At 45.6% G+C, this 19,444-nt stretch overlaps 1 protein-coding gene across 1 annotated transcript; it reads left to right on the top strand.

Moving 5' to 3' along the window:
* Positions 1-1,000: 1,000 nt before the first annotated feature.
* On the top strand, positions 1,001-3,571 carry LOC119360221 (alpha-terpineol synthase, chloroplastic-like). The gene is made up of 7 exons (XM_037625956.1): positions 1,001-1,177; positions 1,287-1,545; positions 1,756-2,107; positions 2,300-2,518; positions 2,644-2,782; positions 2,868-3,122; positions 3,213-3,571. The coding sequence occupies exons 1-7, from the start codon at positions 1,001-1,003 to the stop codon at positions 3,513-3,515; spliced, it is 1,704 nt and encodes a 567-aa protein (XP_037481853.1). The 3' UTR covers positions 3,516-3,571.
* The last annotated feature ends 15,873 nt before the right edge of the window (positions 3,572-19,444 follow it).

Raw genomic sequence — 19,444 nt, 5'->3', positions numbered from 1 at the left:
CAGAAAAGAAAAACTCAGCCCCTGAACTACTGGCGCCTGGAAGCCTTCTGCCTGGCAAGCCGCAGCGGCCACGTGGAGTCCCATCTGTCCTGGTTCGTGGGCGAACCGAGACTAAAGGTGTTGGGTTTTAGTACCGACACTTTAGTCCCGGTTCGGCAGCTGGGACAAATGGGCTTTATGAACCGGGACAAATGGGGCTTTTTCTACTAGTGAGGGAGGGAGGAATAATTGTTCATGTTGGCAAGTTGAAGAACAATCCATCATGAAGTTGAAGATGGAGCACGCCGGTCCGTTGGATGTTAACTCCAACCATGCTTTTTTTATTTGGTCCCTTTATGTATTTTCCACCGTGATTACAATTCCACCATGGTATGGGAATACAAGTATTAGTAAGTTTTCAGTGGTTTGTATGGAATTTTGCTATAAAAAACCAAGTCAGATTTTTAGCCATGGCAAATGAAACGATTTCCATCATAATTCATACTGGTGCGAGGATGGCAAAATTAGTTTGCAAACACGAATATTTTCTGGCAACAAATGAAATGAGGCGGATTTGCCATGTTCGCCAACTAAACATTTCGTACTCGACGAACACAACTTGCCATGAAAAATGTTATTTTGTCGCACCTAAAAGTATTACCTTCTCTGGGTATGCGGGTAAAAAAACAGCCTCTAGAAGAAGTATCACCACAAAATACTCTCATCCCTAGTCACCACAACAATATGTGGCTGAAAAGAAATAGTACTACCAATTCGGTATGCTTCATGTCCCACGATTTTCATGCGGGCTGAGCTAGGTATGCTGCTGGGTGCCTGGTAGCTAGCCTATAAATTGGCATCTATTCTGGCTACTCTCAAACCACAAACAGCAGTCAGTTTATTTGCTACTACAGCTTATAGAAGTACTAACCTCGTTGCCAAGCTCTCGCTGCCAAGTGCCAAGAAGTACTCCACTAGTACTCACCAAGCAAAAGCTAGCTAGATTGCAGCGCGCACCACCATGGCGTGGCAATTACAGCAAACAATGGGCACCACGAGCACACGCTTCCAGATGTCGTCGCCGGCAATGGTCCACTGCTCGGCGGCCGTTCGACGATCTGCCAACTACGCTCCCAGCTCCTGGGATTACGACTCCCTCCTCCAACTCTCGCCCAACAATGGCGGACAAGCAGATCAAGTACATTTATCAGCTGAACATACAGTAGTATTTTCTTCCTGCAAGTAGTACTTAAAGTAGATGAACTACTTATGGAAATTACTCCGTGCATGCATGGATGATGGCACAGGTCGATAAGTTGAAGGCCGGTGTGAGGGAGCGGCTGGTGGCGGCGAGCCGAGGCGGCCACCAAACTGCCATGCTCGGGCTTGTCGACACAGTGCAACGGCTTGGCATCGCCTACCACTTCGAGGAGGAGATCGCTGGTATCCTCAGGTCCGTCCACCAAAAGCCTCACCGGTGCAGCTGGGATTATGGTGATGTTGCTTCCACAGCCTTGAGGTTCAGGTTGCTCAGGGACAGTGGTTTCCCTGTCTTCTTCCCTCCAGGTACCTTGTTAAATTTTGAAATGTGAAAAACGGACACTTGAACGATTTAAGAGCGGAAACTAAAGCAACAGATTTTTATTGGAAATTAATCAATTGTATATCTACAGTAACAATATGTATATAGAATCTTTGAAAAATTGTAACTTTTTGCGTTTGACACAGATTTGTATGCTTAACTGATATAGTTCCATGGTAACGATATGTATATAGAATCTTTGAAAAATCTAAAGCACCGGGCAGGCGACGTCAAGGGACTCCTCTCGCTCTACGAGGCTTCATACCTTGCGTTTGAAGGCGAGGAATCATTGGACAAGGCTAGAGCATTTTCCAATAAAGCTCTCAGAGAGCACTTGTCATCCATGGATCACCACTTACGCCAATGTGTGGTCCATGCTTTGGACCTTCCATTGCACCGGAGGTCTCCTAGACTAGAAGCAAGATGGTTCATAGATCACTACTCTAGAGATGAGAGCAATTCCGACCTGTTGCTCATTGGATTTGCAAAGGTGGACTTCAACAATGTGCAAAGTGTGAACCAGGAAGAACTCGCTAGATTGGCAAGGTAATTGAGCATGAAGAAACGTACATGTAAATTATTCCCCGTTAATTACTTTACATAGTTGATGGGCTGTGTGCATCTTATGATGCACAATGTTGGAGATATATATCTCTTATATTGTCTAGCAAAATTTTGATTGTAGTTACATTCTTACGTCAAATATTGCAAAATGAAAATTGACCTACTTAATTGTAGGTGGTGGAAGGGGACAGCCCTAAGTGAAAAACTGGGGTTCGCACGGGATCGCCTCATGGAGTGCTTCCATTGTGCAAACGGAATTGTTTGGGGGCCAAACGATGGAGCATGTCGGGAAGTGCTTGCTAAAGTTGCTAATTTAATAGTTCTCTTAGATGATGTTTATGATGTGTATGGAACTCTGGATGAACTCGCCCTCTTCACCGACGCCATTGGAAGGTAACCATATGAAACATTGCATTTCTCATGATTCAAGTGATAATCTTGTGATAGAGTAGCATGTGTAATATATAAAAGATACATAAGTTTGACATTAAATGGAGCATCTCTATTATTATTGTTAGATGGGAAGAAAGACCCACTGAAATGCTCCCAGAATACATGCAAGTACTCTATTCCGTCATGTACAACACATCCGCCGAGGTGGCTGAAAATGTGTTTAGACAACATGGTTGTGACGCTCGTTATTTTCTTCAGAAAGCGGTATGTTCATATACACAATTAACTTCCTATTACGAAATAGATAGTTTTACTAAAGAACCATAACAAATTATACGTGATTTTGTAGTGGCGAGACATGGCAGAGTCTTTCCTGGTGGAGGCAAAGTGGCACCATGGAAACCAGAGACCAACACTGCATGAGTATCTTGACAATGGATCAATTTCGTCCTCTGCTCCATTGTTGCTGCAACATGTGTTTCCCCTGCTCCACGTGGAAGAAAAGCTTACCCCAATGTCTCTCGCTAAAGTTGGAAGCTACCCTAAATTAGTTCAGTCTGCGTCCTTAGTTCTTCGCCTCTGCAACGACTCTGCAACCCACTCTGTAATCACGATCTATCCGACTTTTTTGTAGTCTCTTGATTTCATCACCAAAGTTGAATCTTTATATGAGATATCTCATGATATTTAATAGGCGGAGCTGGACCGAGGGGATGCACCATCATCAATATGTATTCACATGTCAGAGAACAGCTCCAATGAGCAAGAGTCTCGCGAAGCCATGGAAGATCTTACCATGAAAGCTTGGAAGTCGATTAACGAAGATGCATTCAAACACTGCCAATTTTCTAGATCTTTTGCCAAGACTTGCGTGAATTTGGCTCGAATCTCACATTGTATTTACCAAGGTGGGGATGGTTTCGGTGCGCCGGATGATCAGAAGAAAAGGCAAATCAGAGAGTTGTACTTTGACTCTTTCATGACTAAGAAACATTAAACGATGGAGCCCTAAAGGATTGATAAGTGTCTAATTTCTTTGAGTGCATAAAATAATTTAGAATCGATCTTTGAAAGATGTTATCTGTAGGTATTCTGATTTGTTGGTCATGAAGTATCGAGTTTACTTTGCTCCATAACAAGATGTGACCGATTGTTAGGAATTTTCAGGAATCATAAAGTTTAAAAGTGATGTACTTAACACTCAAGGCATGAGCAATGGAAGCACCCAAATGGTGCTCCCCCATCTTCTAGATAGATACAAAAGTTCTGGGGCTGTCATTTTCATTTTTCTTCACCCAAAGGAGGCAGCATAAGGTGACCTCATGAGTGGACCCCAACCCAATTATTTGCTCTGCATTTGCTTCTTCCTCCACCCAGGGCATACCTCCCTCTCTCTCTCTCTCTCTCTCTCTCTCTCTCTCTCTCTCTCTCTCTCTCTTCCCCTTTTCCCCTCTCTCTTCTCTTTCTTCTTACATGGAGCGCTTGCCTCCTCTACAAGAGCCCGTTTGCTCTGCGGAGCGCCCGATTTAACTCCACCATGGCATTCGATCCTATGTAAAACATGGGCACTAGGTCTGGGGCAGATCATTGGCCATGCCCTTATGTAACCTTGATTCAAAAAGAAGGTACTGTGACTAGTAAAAAACAAAGTGGTGTGTAATTTGTCTTGTATACATCCTCCTGATCAATACGAGCCATATTCTTTTTTATGCATAGTGTTGGAGAACACAAAATGGTTCGGCAAGAGAGAGGAATAAAAGCTTTTTAGAGTTGAGGCCTAGATCAAGGGTAACAAACACCATTTCATCCAGAAACATGTCAGAGCATGGGATTTTACATCACCAGCTGTTAGAATACTTGAGCTACACATGTCAATCCTTGAGTTGAGGTTTGTTGTGTCTTGCGTATAAATTTGAACAGAAGCGTCCATGACTGAACTTAAACTGGCAGTGTCTAAAATTCAGCATCAACCTCAACAATTAAGTATCTTCCAGGATCTAGGCACAACCTTGCAATAATATACTGCTATATTTCTAAAGAGATAAGTGCAGTTTCGTCCCTCGACTTATAGAGAACTGTGGCTTTGGTCCTTGAACTTTTTTTGGTACAACATTCGTCCCACAACTATTAATACAAGGTGCAACATCCTGTTTAGGTGTTTTATTTTGTGTTTCCTTTTTTTTTGTTAGTACCGAAGCTAGAACTAAAGCCCTGTTTTCTACTAGTGTCTGCGCATCGGCCACCTCTATGCCTTGCCCGTGAGGCCACCCCGTGCCACCCTCGTGTGTCTCTACCCTTCTGCTACCTTGACCTCTTCCTCCCAGCCCCTCTCTATCGCTCCCCGGCGTCGATAGCTGGCTCGGCGGACCCTGCCACGACGAAGCAGAGTGCACAGTGCACAGTTTTATGTTTTCCATTCAACTCGACGCTAGATACTAATAGCAATGAAGGAACCGTTACATAGTATCATCATGAATATAGAGAAGTGACCTCTTTCTCCGTGCTTGATCGAAAACAAGTTTTCGTATATATATTCGATGCTACTACATATAGTACACATTCTTGCATATATACAATATAATATCTCTTACCACCCCCTAATATCTGATTACCAAAATCCGCTATCAATTGCTGATGGTATTCTCCGGTTGGTGATATGACCTCATCAAGGAAGAATCCTGCCAATTCCTGTTGAATTGCTCGTATGCGACCCTTTGGCAGGAGTTGGTCCCACTTTCGTTCGATCTAATTTGAAGAAGGGGGTCAATATGAAAATCAACACAATTGATGGTAATAAAATAAAATTGTGAATATTGTTTACATACTTCAAGTTTTCCAAAAATATACCCGTCTCACAGGTCGTCTGGCGAATGAACTCGCAAACGTAGTATCCACATAAGTTATGGACAATGCTAATGCCCACACGTGTGGTGGGAGCCAAACCCGCCCACACGCCCTATAACATACAGACTACGCCGTGTCACCGCATGCATGTGGAAATCTTTTTGGATTTTCAGTTTTTAAAATGTTTTATCTCTTAAATAAAAAATCCGATTGAAGATCCGTTTTCACCATTAAATTCCTCACAACAAGATCTTCGAAACTAGATCTCGTATCAATATATTTCGATGAATTTTTTTTGTTAAAAGTTGCCATGTCTATTGCACATGAATTGCCATGATGTTTACACTAAAGTTGCCATGTTACGTTTCAGCTATTTTCTTCTATATTAAAAAGTAAATTTTTGACATATTATAAAATGGAGAATTAAGAAACTAGACTTGCCATGCACCATAAACTAAAATTGCCATGATACATGCACTTAAAAATGTCATGGTTCATGCAAAAAAATATTTTCATGGTCAAAATACTGGAATTGCCATCGTCAAAAACTAAAATTGCCATGATCTACAAGTAATATTGCCACATGACAACTTTAGTTTAAGCACCATGGCAACTACAGTGTAAACATCATGGCAACTTTTAGGCAAAGAAAATTTTCATCGAAACATATCAACATGGGGTCTAGTTTTGAAGATCTCGTCGAGACGGCTTTAATGGTGAAAGCGGATTTTTAATTTGCTTTTTTAATTAGGAGATAAAATATTTTTAAGCCAAAAACCAAAAATATTTCTGCTGATGTCATCTGTTCATACGTGGCAAAATGAGTGATGATGGAGGCGTGTGAGCGATGTGCAAACGCCCACACGTGTGGGCGATGTGCAAACGCCCACACGTGTGGGCGTTAGTTTTTCCGTAAGGTATTCCCGTCTCCCTGCCTCGGGGACTATATGATAATAGAGTTCAATCAAAATAATAATCAAGCATGATGATGATATTGAAACTAGAATCATAGAGACGCGCGGACCTAGCTAGTACTACTTTCATTGAGTTATTCAAATCACAGCTCCTCTTTCAATTCACCCCTAGCCTTCTTGGTGAACGTTTTCAAACCATGCCCGACAAAGAAAATGAATATATAAAGGAGTTACTAAATAAATGATATCAGGAAATGAACGAAAGTTGCCAATATAGTGCAATAATGATTGAAATTACCTCTGGAGCATTTTCTGTAGGTCGCCCACATCTCCATGTCTTTGCGTTTCGAGTCCATGACAAGAACTATTCCTGCGTCAAATTGAATGACTAGAAGAATAAAGTGGAACCTGCGCATGCATAACTAATCAATTACACTTAACATTGAGTAATTAGCGAAACAGAATGTGTAAAATACAATATAACACTCATTTGAAGTTGTAAGGAAAAAATATTTCCCTTTTGGTTTGTTGTTCAATTAACGCCGTTAGCAAGATCTTCTCTATATCCTCGGCGTTCTTTTCTACCGTCACTTCATAAACTGTATTTGGGTTAATGAACCCAATGTCATAGATTTGTCCTCTTTTACATTAGAGGATCTTCTTTCTGCATAATATATATAGTGAGGATAACTATACATGCAATGAACGAGCTGAGCTAGAAACTTAATTACAGAAATGATACTTACAGACAATAGAAACTGACCATAGTTTTGTCGATGGTGTGTTGAAGTAATGATCATCTTTAACTCCCGCAATGAGATAGTTGGTCCAATCCTTTGAGGCTTCAGTTGTACCACTGATGCAATCTTCGCATCTGTGTTTATAGAAGTCGGACCTCCTCAGGTTTAACGAGAGACTCCTTGTACTTGTATCTGTATGCTAACTCAACCATGGGGAACTCTACCTGCTCGCCTAAGTATTGACCAAGAGTAAAACCAATGCCATGGCCCGTTGCCTCCGCATCATAATTGGTATCGGTAAACAGGTTGAGAGGGCGGAGCTATTGGTTTGTCTGTTTGCCGAGATGGGGAATTGTTTTCCCACTTGCACTACTACTTCCCGGCCGCACTTGTTCTCAATATAACTTAACAATCGAGCGGTCATAGTCTGATAGCAGGGGCGGCGGCGGTGGTCGTGTAAGGTTTTTCACACAGGCCTCACTTTTCTCGGATATATTTTCTCCTTTTTCTTGCGCGGTGTCGGTGCAAGATGGCATTACACGTAGGCATCCACAACCTTCTTGGTTTCCTCATCAGTTAGATCATATAGTAACTTGGGAGCCTCCTTGACACTGGTACCTGCTCTGGGTTTCTTCGCTGTTGTACTACTAGCCACCAAAGCGGCAGTTCTCTTCCGCACGTGGGGCTGAGGCGGCGGAGGATGTCGTGGTTCTAAGTCTGACAGTAGTGTAGGGGGGTACTAAGGAGAGGCAAGATCCTAGCTATGGAGTAGTTGTGCACACAAGAGTTTTACGAGTTCAGGCCCTTCTCGGAGGAAGTAAAAGCCCTACGTCTCGGTGCCCGGATGTTGGAAATATGCCCTAGAGGCAATAATAAAAGGATTATTATTATATTTCCTTGTTCATGATAATTGTCTTTTATTCATGCTATAATTGTATTATCCGGAAATCGTAATACACGTGTGAATACATAGACCACAATACGTCCCTAGTATGCCTCTAGTTGACTAGCTCGTTGGTCAACAGAGAGTCATGGTTTCCTGACTATGGACATTAGATGTCATTGACAACGGGATCACATCATTAGGAGAATGACGTGATGGACAAGACCCAATCCTAAGCATAGCACAAGATCGTGTAGTTTGTTTTGCTAGAGCTTTTCCAATGTCAAGTATCTTTTCCTTAGACCATGAGATCGTGTAACTCCCGGATACCGTAGGAGTGCTTTGGGTGTACCAAACGTCACAACGTAACTTGGTGACTATAAAGGTGCACTACAGGTATCTCCGAAAGTGTCTGTTGGGTTGACACGGATCAAGACTGGGATTTGTCACTCCGTATGACGGAGAGGTATCACTGGGCCCACTCGGTAGTGCATCATCATAATGAGCTCAAAGTGATCAAGTGTCTGGTCACGGGATCATGCATTACGGTACGAGTAAAGTGACTTGCCGGTAACGAGACTGAACGAGGTATTGGGATACCGATGATCGAGTCTCGGGCATGTAACGTACCGATTGACAAAGGGAATAGTATACGGGGTTGATTGAATCCTCGACATCGTGGTTCATCCGATGACATCATCGAGGAGCATGTGGGAGCCAACATGGGTATCCAGATCCCGCTGTTGGTTATTGACCGGAGAGCCGTCTCGGTCATGTTTGCATGCCTCCCGAACCCGTAGGGTCTACACAATTAAGGTTCGGTGACGCTAGGGTTATTAGGAAGACTTGTATGTGATTACCGAATGTTGTTCGGATTCCCGGATGAGATCCCGGACATCACGAGGAGTTCCGGAAGGGTCCGGAGGTAAAGATTTATATATGGGAAGTTGTCATGCGGACACCGGAAAGTTTCGGCGGCATGTCGGTATTGTACCGGGGCCACCGGAAGGGTTCCGGGGGTCCACCGGGAGGGGCCACCCCTCTCGGAGGGCCCCATGGGCCGCATGGGGCAGGGAACCAGCTCCTGGAGGGCTGCCCCCCCCTTGGGACCATGCGCCTAGGATTGGGGGGGGGGCCCTAAAGGGGGCGCACCCCCTTTGCTTGGGGGGCAAGCCCCCTCCCTGGCCATCACCCGCCCTCTAGATCTCATCTAGAGGGGGCCGGCCCCCTTCCCCCTTCCCCTATAAATAGAGGGGCGAGGGGAGGGCTGAACACCTGATCCAAGGCGCAGCCCCTCCCCTCTCCAACACCTCTCCTCCTCCGTTAGCGCTTGGCGAAGCCCTGTCGGAGTACTGCCTCTCCACCAACACCACGCCGTCGTGCTGCTGCTGGAGCCTTCTTCCTCAACCTCTCCTCCCCCCTTGCTGGATCAAGAAGGAGGAGACGTCGGCCGTTCCGTATGTGTGTTGAACGCGGAGGTGCTATCCGTTCAGCACTTGGTCATCGGTGATTTGGATCACGGCGAGTAGGACTCCATCATCCCCGTTCCCTTGAACGCTTCCGCACGCGATCTACAAGTGGTATGTAGATGCAATCTCTCTCCCATGACTCGTTGCTTAGATGAACTCATAGATGGATCTTGGTGAAACCGTAGGAAAAAATTTAATTTTCTGCAACGTTCCCCAACAGTGGCATCATGAGCTAGGTCTATGCATAGTTCTCTATTGCACGAGTAGAACACAATTTTGTTGTGGGCGTAGATCTTGTCAACTTGCTTGCCGCTACTAGTCTTTTCTAGCTTCAGAGGTATTGTGGGATGAAGCGGCCCGGACCGACCTTACACGTACGCTTACGTGAGACAGGTTCCACCGACTGACATGCACTAGTTGCATAAGGTGGCTAGCGGGTGTCTGTCTCTCCCACTTTAGTTGGAGCGGATTTAACGAAAAGGGTCCTTATGAAGGGTAAATAGAAGTTGACAAAATCACGTTGTGGTTATTCGTAGGTAAGAAAACGTTCTTGCTAGAACCCAATTGCAGCCACGTAAAAGATGCAACAACAATTAGAGGACGTCTAACTTGTTTTTGCAGCAATTATCATGTGATGTGATATGGCCAGAAGTTGTGATGAATGATGAATGATATATTGTGATGTATGAGGTCATGTTCTTGTAATAGGAATCACGACTTGCATGTCGATGAGTATGACAACCGGCAGGAGCCATAGGAGTTGTCTTTATTTTTGTATGACCTGCGTGTCATTGAAGAACGCCATGTAAATTACTTTACTTTATTGCTAAACGCGTTAGCCATAGAAGTAGAAGTAGTCGTTGGCGTGATAACTTCATGAAGACACAATGATGGAGATCATGACGATGGAGATCATGGTGTCAATGCCGGTGAAGATGATCATGGAGCCCCGAAGATGGAGATCGAAGGAGCTATATGATATTGGCCATATCATGTCACTACTATATAATTGCATGTGATGTTTATTATGTTTTATGCATCTTGTTTACTTAGAACGGCGGTAGTAAATAAGATGATCCCTTATAATAATTTCAAGAAAGTGTTCCCCCTAACTGTGCACCGTTGCTAAAGTTCGTCGTTTCAAAGCACCACGTGATGATCGGGTGTGATAGATCCTTACGTTCACATACAACGGGTGTAAGACAGATTTACACATGCAGAACACTTAGGGTTAACTTGACGAGCCTAGCATGTACAAACATGGCCTCGGAACACAGAGACCGAAAGGTCGAACATGAGTCGTATGGAAGATACGATCAACATGGAGATGTTCACCGATGATGACTAGTCCGTCTCACGTGATGATCGGACACGGCCTAGTCGACTCGGATCGTGTAACACTTAGATGACTAGAGGGATGTCTAATCTGAGTGGGAGTTCATTAAATAATTTGATTAGATGAACTTAATTATCATGAACTTAGTCTAAAACGTTTGCAAAATATGTCTTGTAGATCAAATGGCCAACGCTCATGTCAACATGAACTTCAACGCGTTCCTAGAGAAAACCAAGCTGAAAGATGATGGCAGCAACTATTCGGACTGGGTCCGGAACCTAAGGATCATCCTCATAGCAGCCAAGAAAGATTATGTCCTAGATGCACCGCTAGGTGAAGCACCCATCCCAGAGAACCAAGACGTTATGAACACTTGGCAATCACGTGCTGATGATTACTCCCTCGTTCAGTGCGGCATGCTTTACAGCTTAGAACCGGGGCTCCAAAAGCGTTTTGAGAAGCACGGAGCATATGAGATGTTCGAGGAGCTGAAAATGGTTTTCCAAGCTCATGCCCGGGTCGAGAGATATGAAGTCTCCGATAAGTTCTATAGTTGTAAGATGGAGGAAAACAGTTCTGTCAGTGAGCACATACTCAAAATGTCTGGGTTGCACAACCGCCTGTCCCAGTTGGAGATCAACCTCCCGAACGAGGCGGTCATTGACAAAATCCTTCAGTCTCTCCCACCAAGCTACAAGAGCTTTGTGCTGAACTACAATATGCAGGGGATGGTGAAGACCATTCCTGAAGTATTCTCAATGCTGAAGTCAGCAGAGGTTGAAATCAAGAAAGAACATCAAGTGTTGATGGTCAATAAGACCACTAAGTTCAAGAAGGGCAAGGGTAAGAAGAACTTCAAGAAGGACGGCAAAGATGTTGCCGCGCCTGGTAAGCCAGTTGCCGGGAAGAAGTCAAAGAATGGACCCAAGCCTGAGACTGGGTGCTTTTATTGCAAGGGGACGGGTCACTGGAAGCGGAACTGCCCCAAATACTTAGCGGACAAGAAGGCCGGCAACACTAAAGGTATATTTGATATACATGTAATTGATGTATACCTTACCAGTACTCGTAGTAACTCCTGGGTATTTGATACCGGTGTCGTTGCTCACATTTGTAACTCACAGCAGGAGCTGCGGAATAAGCGGAGACTGGCGAAGGACGAGGTGACGATGCGCGTCGGGAATGGTTCCAAGGTCGATGTGATCGCCGTCGGCACGCTACCTCTATATTTACCTACGGGATTAGTTTTAAACCTCAATAATTGTTATTTAGTGCCAAGTTTGAGCATGAACATTGTATCTGGATCACGTTTGATATGAGATGGCTACTCATTTAAATCCGAGAATAATGGTTGTTCTATTTATATGAGAGATATGTTTTATGGTCATGCCCCGATGGTCAATGGTTTATTCTTAATGAATCTCGAACGTAATGTTACACATATTCATAGTGTGAATACCAAAAGATGTAAAGTTGATAACGATAGTCCCACATACTTGTGGCATTGCCGCCTTGGTCACATAGGTGTCAAGCGCATGAACAAGCTCCATACTGATGGACTTTTTGAGTGTCTCGATTATGAATAATTTGACACGTGCGAACCATGCCTCATGGGTAAAATGACTAAGACTCCATTCTGCAGAACAATGGAGCGAGCAACCAACTTATTGGAAATCATACATACCGATGTGTGCGGTCCAATGAGCGTTGAGGCTCGCGGAGGATATCGTTATGTTCTCACTCTGACTGATGACTTGAGTAGATATGGGTATGTCTACTTGATGAAACACAAGTCTGAGACCTTTGGAAAGTTCAAGGAATTTCAGAATGAAGTAGAGAATCAACGTGACCGAAAGATAAAATTCTTACGATCGGATCGTGGAGGAGAATATTTAAGTCACGAATTTGGTACACACTTAAGAAAATGTGGAATCGTTTCACAACTCACGCCGCCTGGAACACCTCAACGTAACGATGTGTCCGAACGTCGTAATCGCACTCTATTGGATATGGTGCGATCTATGATGTCTCTTACCGATTTACCGCTATCATTTTGGGGATACGCTCTAGAGACAGCTACATTCACTTCAAATAGGGCACCGTCTAAATCCGTTGATACGACACCGTATGAATTATAGTTTGGGAAGAAACCTAAGCTGTCGTTTCTGAAAGTTTGGGGATGCGATGCTTATGTTAAGAAACTTCAACCTGAAAAACTCGAACCCAAGTCGGAAAAATGCGTCTTCATAGGATACCCTAAGGAAACCATTGGGTATACCTTCTACTTAAGATCCGAAGGCAAGATCTTTGTTGCCAAGAACGGATCCTTTCTGGAAAAAGAGTTTCTCTCGAAAGGAGTAAGTGGGAGGAAAGTAGAACTCGATGAAGTACTACCTCTTGAACCGGAAGGTAGTGCAGCTCAGGAAAACGTTCCTGTGGTGCCTACATCGAATGGAGAGGAAATTAATGATGATGATCAAGGTACTTCCGATCAAGTTGCTACTGAACTTCGTAGGTCCACAAGGACACGTTCCACACCAGAGTGGTATGGCAACCCTGTCCTGGAAATCATGTTGTTAGACAACGGTGAACCTTCGAACTATGGAGAAGCGATGGTGGGCCCAGATTCCAACAAATGGCTAGAAGCCATGAAATCCGAGATAGAATCCATGTATGAAAACAAAGTATGGACATTGACTGACTTGCCCGATGATCGGCGAGCGATAGAAAATAAATGGATCTTTAAGAAGAAGACGGACGCGGATGGTAATGTCACCATCTATAAAGCTCGACTTGTCGCTAAGGGTTATCAGCAATTCAAGGGATTGACTACGATGAGACTTTCTCTCCCGTAGCAAAGCTTAAGTCCGTCCGAATCATGTTAGCACTTGCCGCATACTATGATTATGAGATATGGAAGATGGACGTCAAAACGGCATTCCTTAACGGGCATCTTAAGGAAGAACTGTATATGATGCAGCCGGAGGGTTTTGTCGATCCTAAGAATTCTAATAAAGTATGCAAGCTCCAGTGATCCATTTATGGGCTGGTGCAAGCATCTCGGAGTTGGAACATTCGCTTTGATGAGATGATCAAAGCGTTTGGCTTTATGCAGACTTATGGAGAAGCCTGCGTTTACAAGAAAGCGAGTGGGAGCTCTCTAGCATTTCTCATATTATATGTAGATGACACACTTTTGATGGGAAATGATATAGAATTCTTGGACAGCATTAAGGCCTACTTGAATAAGTGTTTTTCAATGAAGGACCTTGGAGAAGCTGCATATATATTAGGCATCAAGATCTATAGGGATAGATCGAGATGCCTCATAGTTCTTTCACAAAGCACATACCTTGATAAGATTTTGAAGAAGTTCAAAATGGATCAGTCCAAGAAAGGGTTCTTGCCTATACTGCAAGGTGTGAGATTGAGCTCGGCTCAATGCCCGACCACGGCAAAAGATATAGAAGAGATGAGCGTCATCCCCTATGCCTCGGCCATAGGATCTATTATGTATGCCATGCTGTGTACCAGACTTGATGTAAACCTTGCCGTAAGTTTGGTAGGAAGGTACCAAAGTAATCCCGGCAAGGAACACTGGACAGCGGTCAAGAATATCCTGGAGTACCTGAAAAGGACAAAGGACATGTTTCTCGTTTATGGAGGTGACGAAGAGCTCGTCGTAAAGGGTTACGTCGACGCTAGCTTCGACACAGATCTGGATGACTCTAAGTCACAAACCGGATACGTGTATATGTTGAATGGTGGAGCAGTAAGCTGGTGCAGCTGCAAGCAGAGCGTCGTGGCGGGATCTACATGTGAAGTGGAGTACATGGCAGCCTCGGAGGCAGCGCATGAAGCAATATGGATGAAGGAGTTCATCACCGACCTAGGAGTCATACCCAATGCGTCGGGGCCGATCAAACTCTTCTGTGACAACACTGGAGCTATTGCCCTTGCCAAGGAGCCCAGGTTTCACAAGAAGACCAGGCACATCAAGCGTCGCTTCAACTCCATCCGTGAAAATGTTCAAGATGGAGACATAGAAATTTGCAAAGTGCATACGGATCTGAATGTCGTAGATCCGTCGACTAAACGTCTTCCGCGAGCAAAACATGATCAGCACCAGAACTCTATGGGTGTTCGATTCATCACAATGTAACTAGATTATTGACTCTAGTGCAAGTGGAGACTGTTGGAAATATGCCCTAGAGGCAATAATAAAAGGATTATTATTATATTTCCTTGTTCATGATAATTGTCTTTTATTCATGCTATAATTGTATTATTTGGAAATCGTAATACACGTGTGAATACATAGACCACAATACGTCCCTATGCCTCTAGTTGACTAGCTCGTTGGTCAACAGATAGTCATGGTTTCCTGACTATGGACATTAGATGTCATTGACAACGGGATCACGTCATTAGGAGAATGACGTGATGGACAAGACCCAATCCTAAGCATAGCACAAGATCGTGTAGTTCGTTTTGCTAGAGCTTTTCCAATGTCAAGTATCTTTTCCTTAGACCATGAGATCGTGTAACTCCCGGATACCGTAGGAGTGCTTTGGGTGTACCAAACGTCACAATGTAACTTGGTGACTATAAAGGTGCACTACAGGTATCTCCGAAAGTGTCTGTTGGGTTGACACGGATCGAGACTGGGATTTGTCACTCCGTATGACGGAGAGGTATCACTGGGCCCACTCGGTAGTGCATCATCATAATGAGCTCAAAGTGATCAAGTGTCTGGTCACGGGATCATGCATTACGGTACGAGTAAAGTGACTTGCCGGTAACGAGACTGAACGAGGTATTGGGATGCCGACGATCGAGTCTCGGGCAAGTAACATACCGATTGACAAAGGGAATAGTATACGGGGTTGATTGAATCCTCGACATCGTGGTTCATCCGATGACATCATCGAGGAGCATGTGGGAGCCAACATGGGTATCCAGATCCCGCTGTTGGTTATTGGCCGGAGAGCCGTCTCGGTCATGTCTGCATGCCTCCCGAACCCGTAGGGTCTACACACTTAAGGTTCGGTGACTCTAGGGTTATTAGGAAGACTTGTATGTGATTACCGAATGTTGTTTGGAGTCCCGGATGAGATCCCGGACGTCACGAGGAGTTTCGGAAGGGTCCGGAGGTAAAGATTTATATATGGGAAGTTGTCATGCGGACACCGGAAAGTTTCGGGGGCATATCGGTATTGTACCGGGGCCACCGGAAGGGTTCCGGGGGTCCACCGGGAGGGGCCACCCCTCTCGGAGGGCCCCATGGGCCGCATGGGGTAGGGAACCAGCCCCTGGAGGGCTGGGCGCCGCCCCCCCTTGGGCCCATGCGCCTAGGGTTGGGGGGGAACCCTAAAGGGGGCGCACCCCCTTTGCTTGGGGGGCAAGCCCCCTCCCTGGCCACCCCCGTCCCCCTTCCCCTATAAATAGAGGGGCGAGGGGAGGGCTGAACACCTGATCCAAGGCGCAGCCCCTCCCCTCCCCAACACCTCTCCTCCTCCGTTAGCGCTTGGCGAAGCCCTGTCGGAGTACTGCCTCTCCCCCAACACCACGCCGTCGTGCTGCTGCTGGAGCCTTCTTCCTCAACCTCTCCTTCCCCCTTGCTGGATCAAGAAGGAGGAGACATTGTCCGTTCCGTATGTGTGTTGAACGCGGAGGTGTTGTCCGTTCAGCACTTGGTCATTGGTGATTTGGATCACGGCGAGTACGACTCCATCATCCCCGTTCCCTTGAACGCTTCCGCACGCGATCTACAAGTGGTATGTAGATGCAATCTCTCTCCCATGACTCGTTGCTTAGATGAACTCATAGATGGATCTTGGTGAAACCGTAGGAAAAATTTTAATTTTCTGCAACGTTCCCCAACACCGGAGGCGGTCGACTGGATTATATGTGTGAGAGTTACAGGGGTGCGAACCCTCCTGCCAGTGGAGGGGGTGGCTTATATAGAAGATGCCAAGACCCCAGCCAGCCCATGTAGCGGAGGGTTTAAAGTACATTAAGGCCTGGCATTACTGTTAACGCCCTACATAAAGTGTCATCATGACCATAAAGACTACTTAATTACAGACCATTTGGATACAGATTAGATCTTGAACTCCTGGTAGTCGAGTGGGTCTTCATGGTCGAGTGTCTTCAAGCGCGTAGAGTGTCTTCCAGTCAGTCGAGTGGAGTCCCTCTAGGTCGACTGGAAGACGGCTTCTTCTAAAGATGTCCTGGGGGAGGGTACCTTGGACAGGTCCATGACCCTACCCCAGGTACATGACTTCATCATTAGCCCCCGAATGGATCGAGGTTTGAGTGATGAAGGAGTTGATAATCTTTCCGACCTGCTTTCTGGTGTTGTAAATGTGTCTTACTCTGGACCAATGGCTTTTAAGTGAGGGTGTCAACTTTTCTTTCAGTCGCCTTGATCCATTCTTTATATCTGTCGAGTGAACTTTATAAACTTGGAGATTCCGAGCGACGGATCGCAGGAGATCTTTCGTCTGACAAGTTGTCCTGCGGTTAGCGGATTCGGTGGGATCCGAATTTCAGGAAACGCGTGAAGCGGAGAAGGGCGCGGTACTTGGATGGGATAAGGCAGAGACACCTCGATTCCCGTGCTGCCTTTTTCACCATGTATCACTCGCGTGACTGTTTCGGGATTTGACGGGATTGCCTGGGCCTACCAGTCAGCCACTCGGAAGCGACTCCATATGAGGAACCGGACGGAGGTTTTTGAACAGTGCTCCCTCATTTTCCCCTCCCCCGTCTTCAGATTCATCCGCTGCGCTTGCCATCTGCTCAGCGCCGCTGCTCCATTCCGGCCTCGTCGGCGACAATGGTGAAAGAGGAGACGGCGGCTTTGGAGCGGGCGAAGAAGGCGACGGCGAAGGCGAAGGGGAGAGCGACCAGTCGGGGCAGATCCTCATCGCGGTCCCGCCTGCCGCAAGGTTCGATCCAGGGGGATTGGATCCGCTCGACTATCACCCAGAAGGATCTCGACGACCTGGCCAACGAAGGGCTGATCGAGCACGGGGCGGCGAGGCTTCCGGGGACAGAGTGGCAGCCGCAGCCTCAGGAGGGTGAGTGTGTCCTCCTAGCGACTCATGTCGATCGTGGGTTTTCTCTGCCGCCACATCTTTTCTTTCGGGGGTTCCTGAACTTCTTCGGGGCTTAGCTCCACCGCTTCACACCTAATTCCATTGCCTATCTCGCCGCTTTCGTGTCTTTGTGCTAAAACTTGTTGGGTTGTCGGCCGCACTGGGGTCTTTTCAAACACATATTCACTTGTCACTCTCAGACGGCCAAAAAGGCTAATCCGAATGACGAGAGAACCCAAGTAATCCAGATGTGCGGGGGTCTTGGGGTCCAGATGAGGACTAAGAGTGCTTTTCCAGCTATGACCCTTCCCGAGTCAGTTAGAGGGTGGCAGTCGACCTGGTTCTACTGCCAAGACCGGTCGACGCCAGGGCAGTCGACTGGGCTCCCTCCCTTCACCATGAGTCGAGTGAACAAGCCGTCTTCTCTGAAAGTAATTCGGAAGGAGAAGGTGTCACGACCGGGTTTTTCGGGTAATAAATTTCCAGAAAAGACCGTCGTGCTCATCAGCCCCAGGATTACTGTTAGCTGATGAGGCTCCAACTTGATACAGAAATTCCAAGCAAAATACAAAATATGTAGTACAAGACCATTCTGGCCTATGAGTACAACAAATGGTTTCTAGTGGTTGATGGCGGAAGTGGGTTGTGAAACATCTGTGTCTATGGGACTCCATTTCCCACGGGAACAGCTGACCAGGTTAATTCCTATCTTCGCGAGGCTGCTATCTCCATTGAGTGGGTTCCGGGGCTGGCATCGCGTCGCTCATCTCCGTGCAAGATAATCTGGCCAAGACAATAGCTAGGGACAAGCCAGTGAGTACTTTGAATGTACTCGCAAACTTTATGAACACAGGTATAATATAACCATGATGTGCTAAAAATATTTTTATGCTCATGACGTCAATCAAAATTAGTAAATAAAATACTGATGCGTGCAGGCGGTTATTTAAAAAAAATGCAATACATAGCAGTATTAAAATTTATGAAATAAATAACAAGCAATGCCACAGTCGGGCGTCTGAGCGACACCACATAAAGGGCTTTAAAAGAAATGCCACAGTCGGGCGTCTGAGCGACGCCACATAAAGGGCTTTAAAAGAAATGCCACAGTCGGGCGTCTGAGCGACGCCACATGAAGGGCTTTAAAAGAAATGTCACAGTCGGGCATCTGAGCGACGCCACATAAAGGGCTTTAAAAGAAATGCCACAGTCGGGCGTCTGAGGACGCCACATAAAGGGCTTTAAAAGAAATGCCACAGTCAGGCGTCTAAGCGACGCCACATAAAGGGCTTTAAAAGAAACAATCATAATGAATATCCCTGGAGGTAGAACCATCCCAGAGATACTCGATAATAACAATAATATCATGGGTTAGTCAACAATAATAATAATCATCATAGATATCACAAGTCACGAGTAGTAATTCCATTTTCTGGTTAACGGTTTCACCTCCGAAGACCGACACTAAGACCGACACCTGACCCATCCCAGACTGTAATCCTTAACCATGGACACGGCTATTCGAATAGGTTTATTCTCTGCAGAGGGTGTACTCTTTACCCACGAGTAACGGATTTCTCTAGTCCAGCAGGACTAATTCCGTCTACGGTCTTTTTGTTGAAAACACACCTAACTTG

The sequence above is a fragment of the Triticum dicoccoides genome, chromosome 2B, assembly GCF_002162155.2.
Source record: "Triticum dicoccoides isolate Atlit2015 ecotype Zavitan chromosome 2B, WEW_v2.0, whole genome shotgun sequence".
Taxonomy (NCBI): domain Eukaryota; kingdom Viridiplantae; phylum Streptophyta; class Magnoliopsida; order Poales; family Poaceae; genus Triticum; species Triticum dicoccoides.
This window is presented reverse-complemented; position numbering and strand designations above follow the sequence as displayed.

Coding starts and splice junctions, on each gene's coding strand:
- LOC119360221 (XM_037625956.1), top strand. CDS start 1,001: ATGGCGTGGCAATTACAGCAAACAATGGGCACCACGAGCACACGCTTC. Junction 1,178..1,286: donor ATGGCGGACAAGCAGATCAA/GTACATTTATCA, acceptor ATGATGGCACAG/GTCGATAAGTTGAAGGCCGG. Junction 1,546..1,755: donor CCCTGTCTTCTTCCCTCCAG/GTACCTTGTTAA, acceptor ATATGTATATAG/AATCTTTGAAAAATCTAAAG.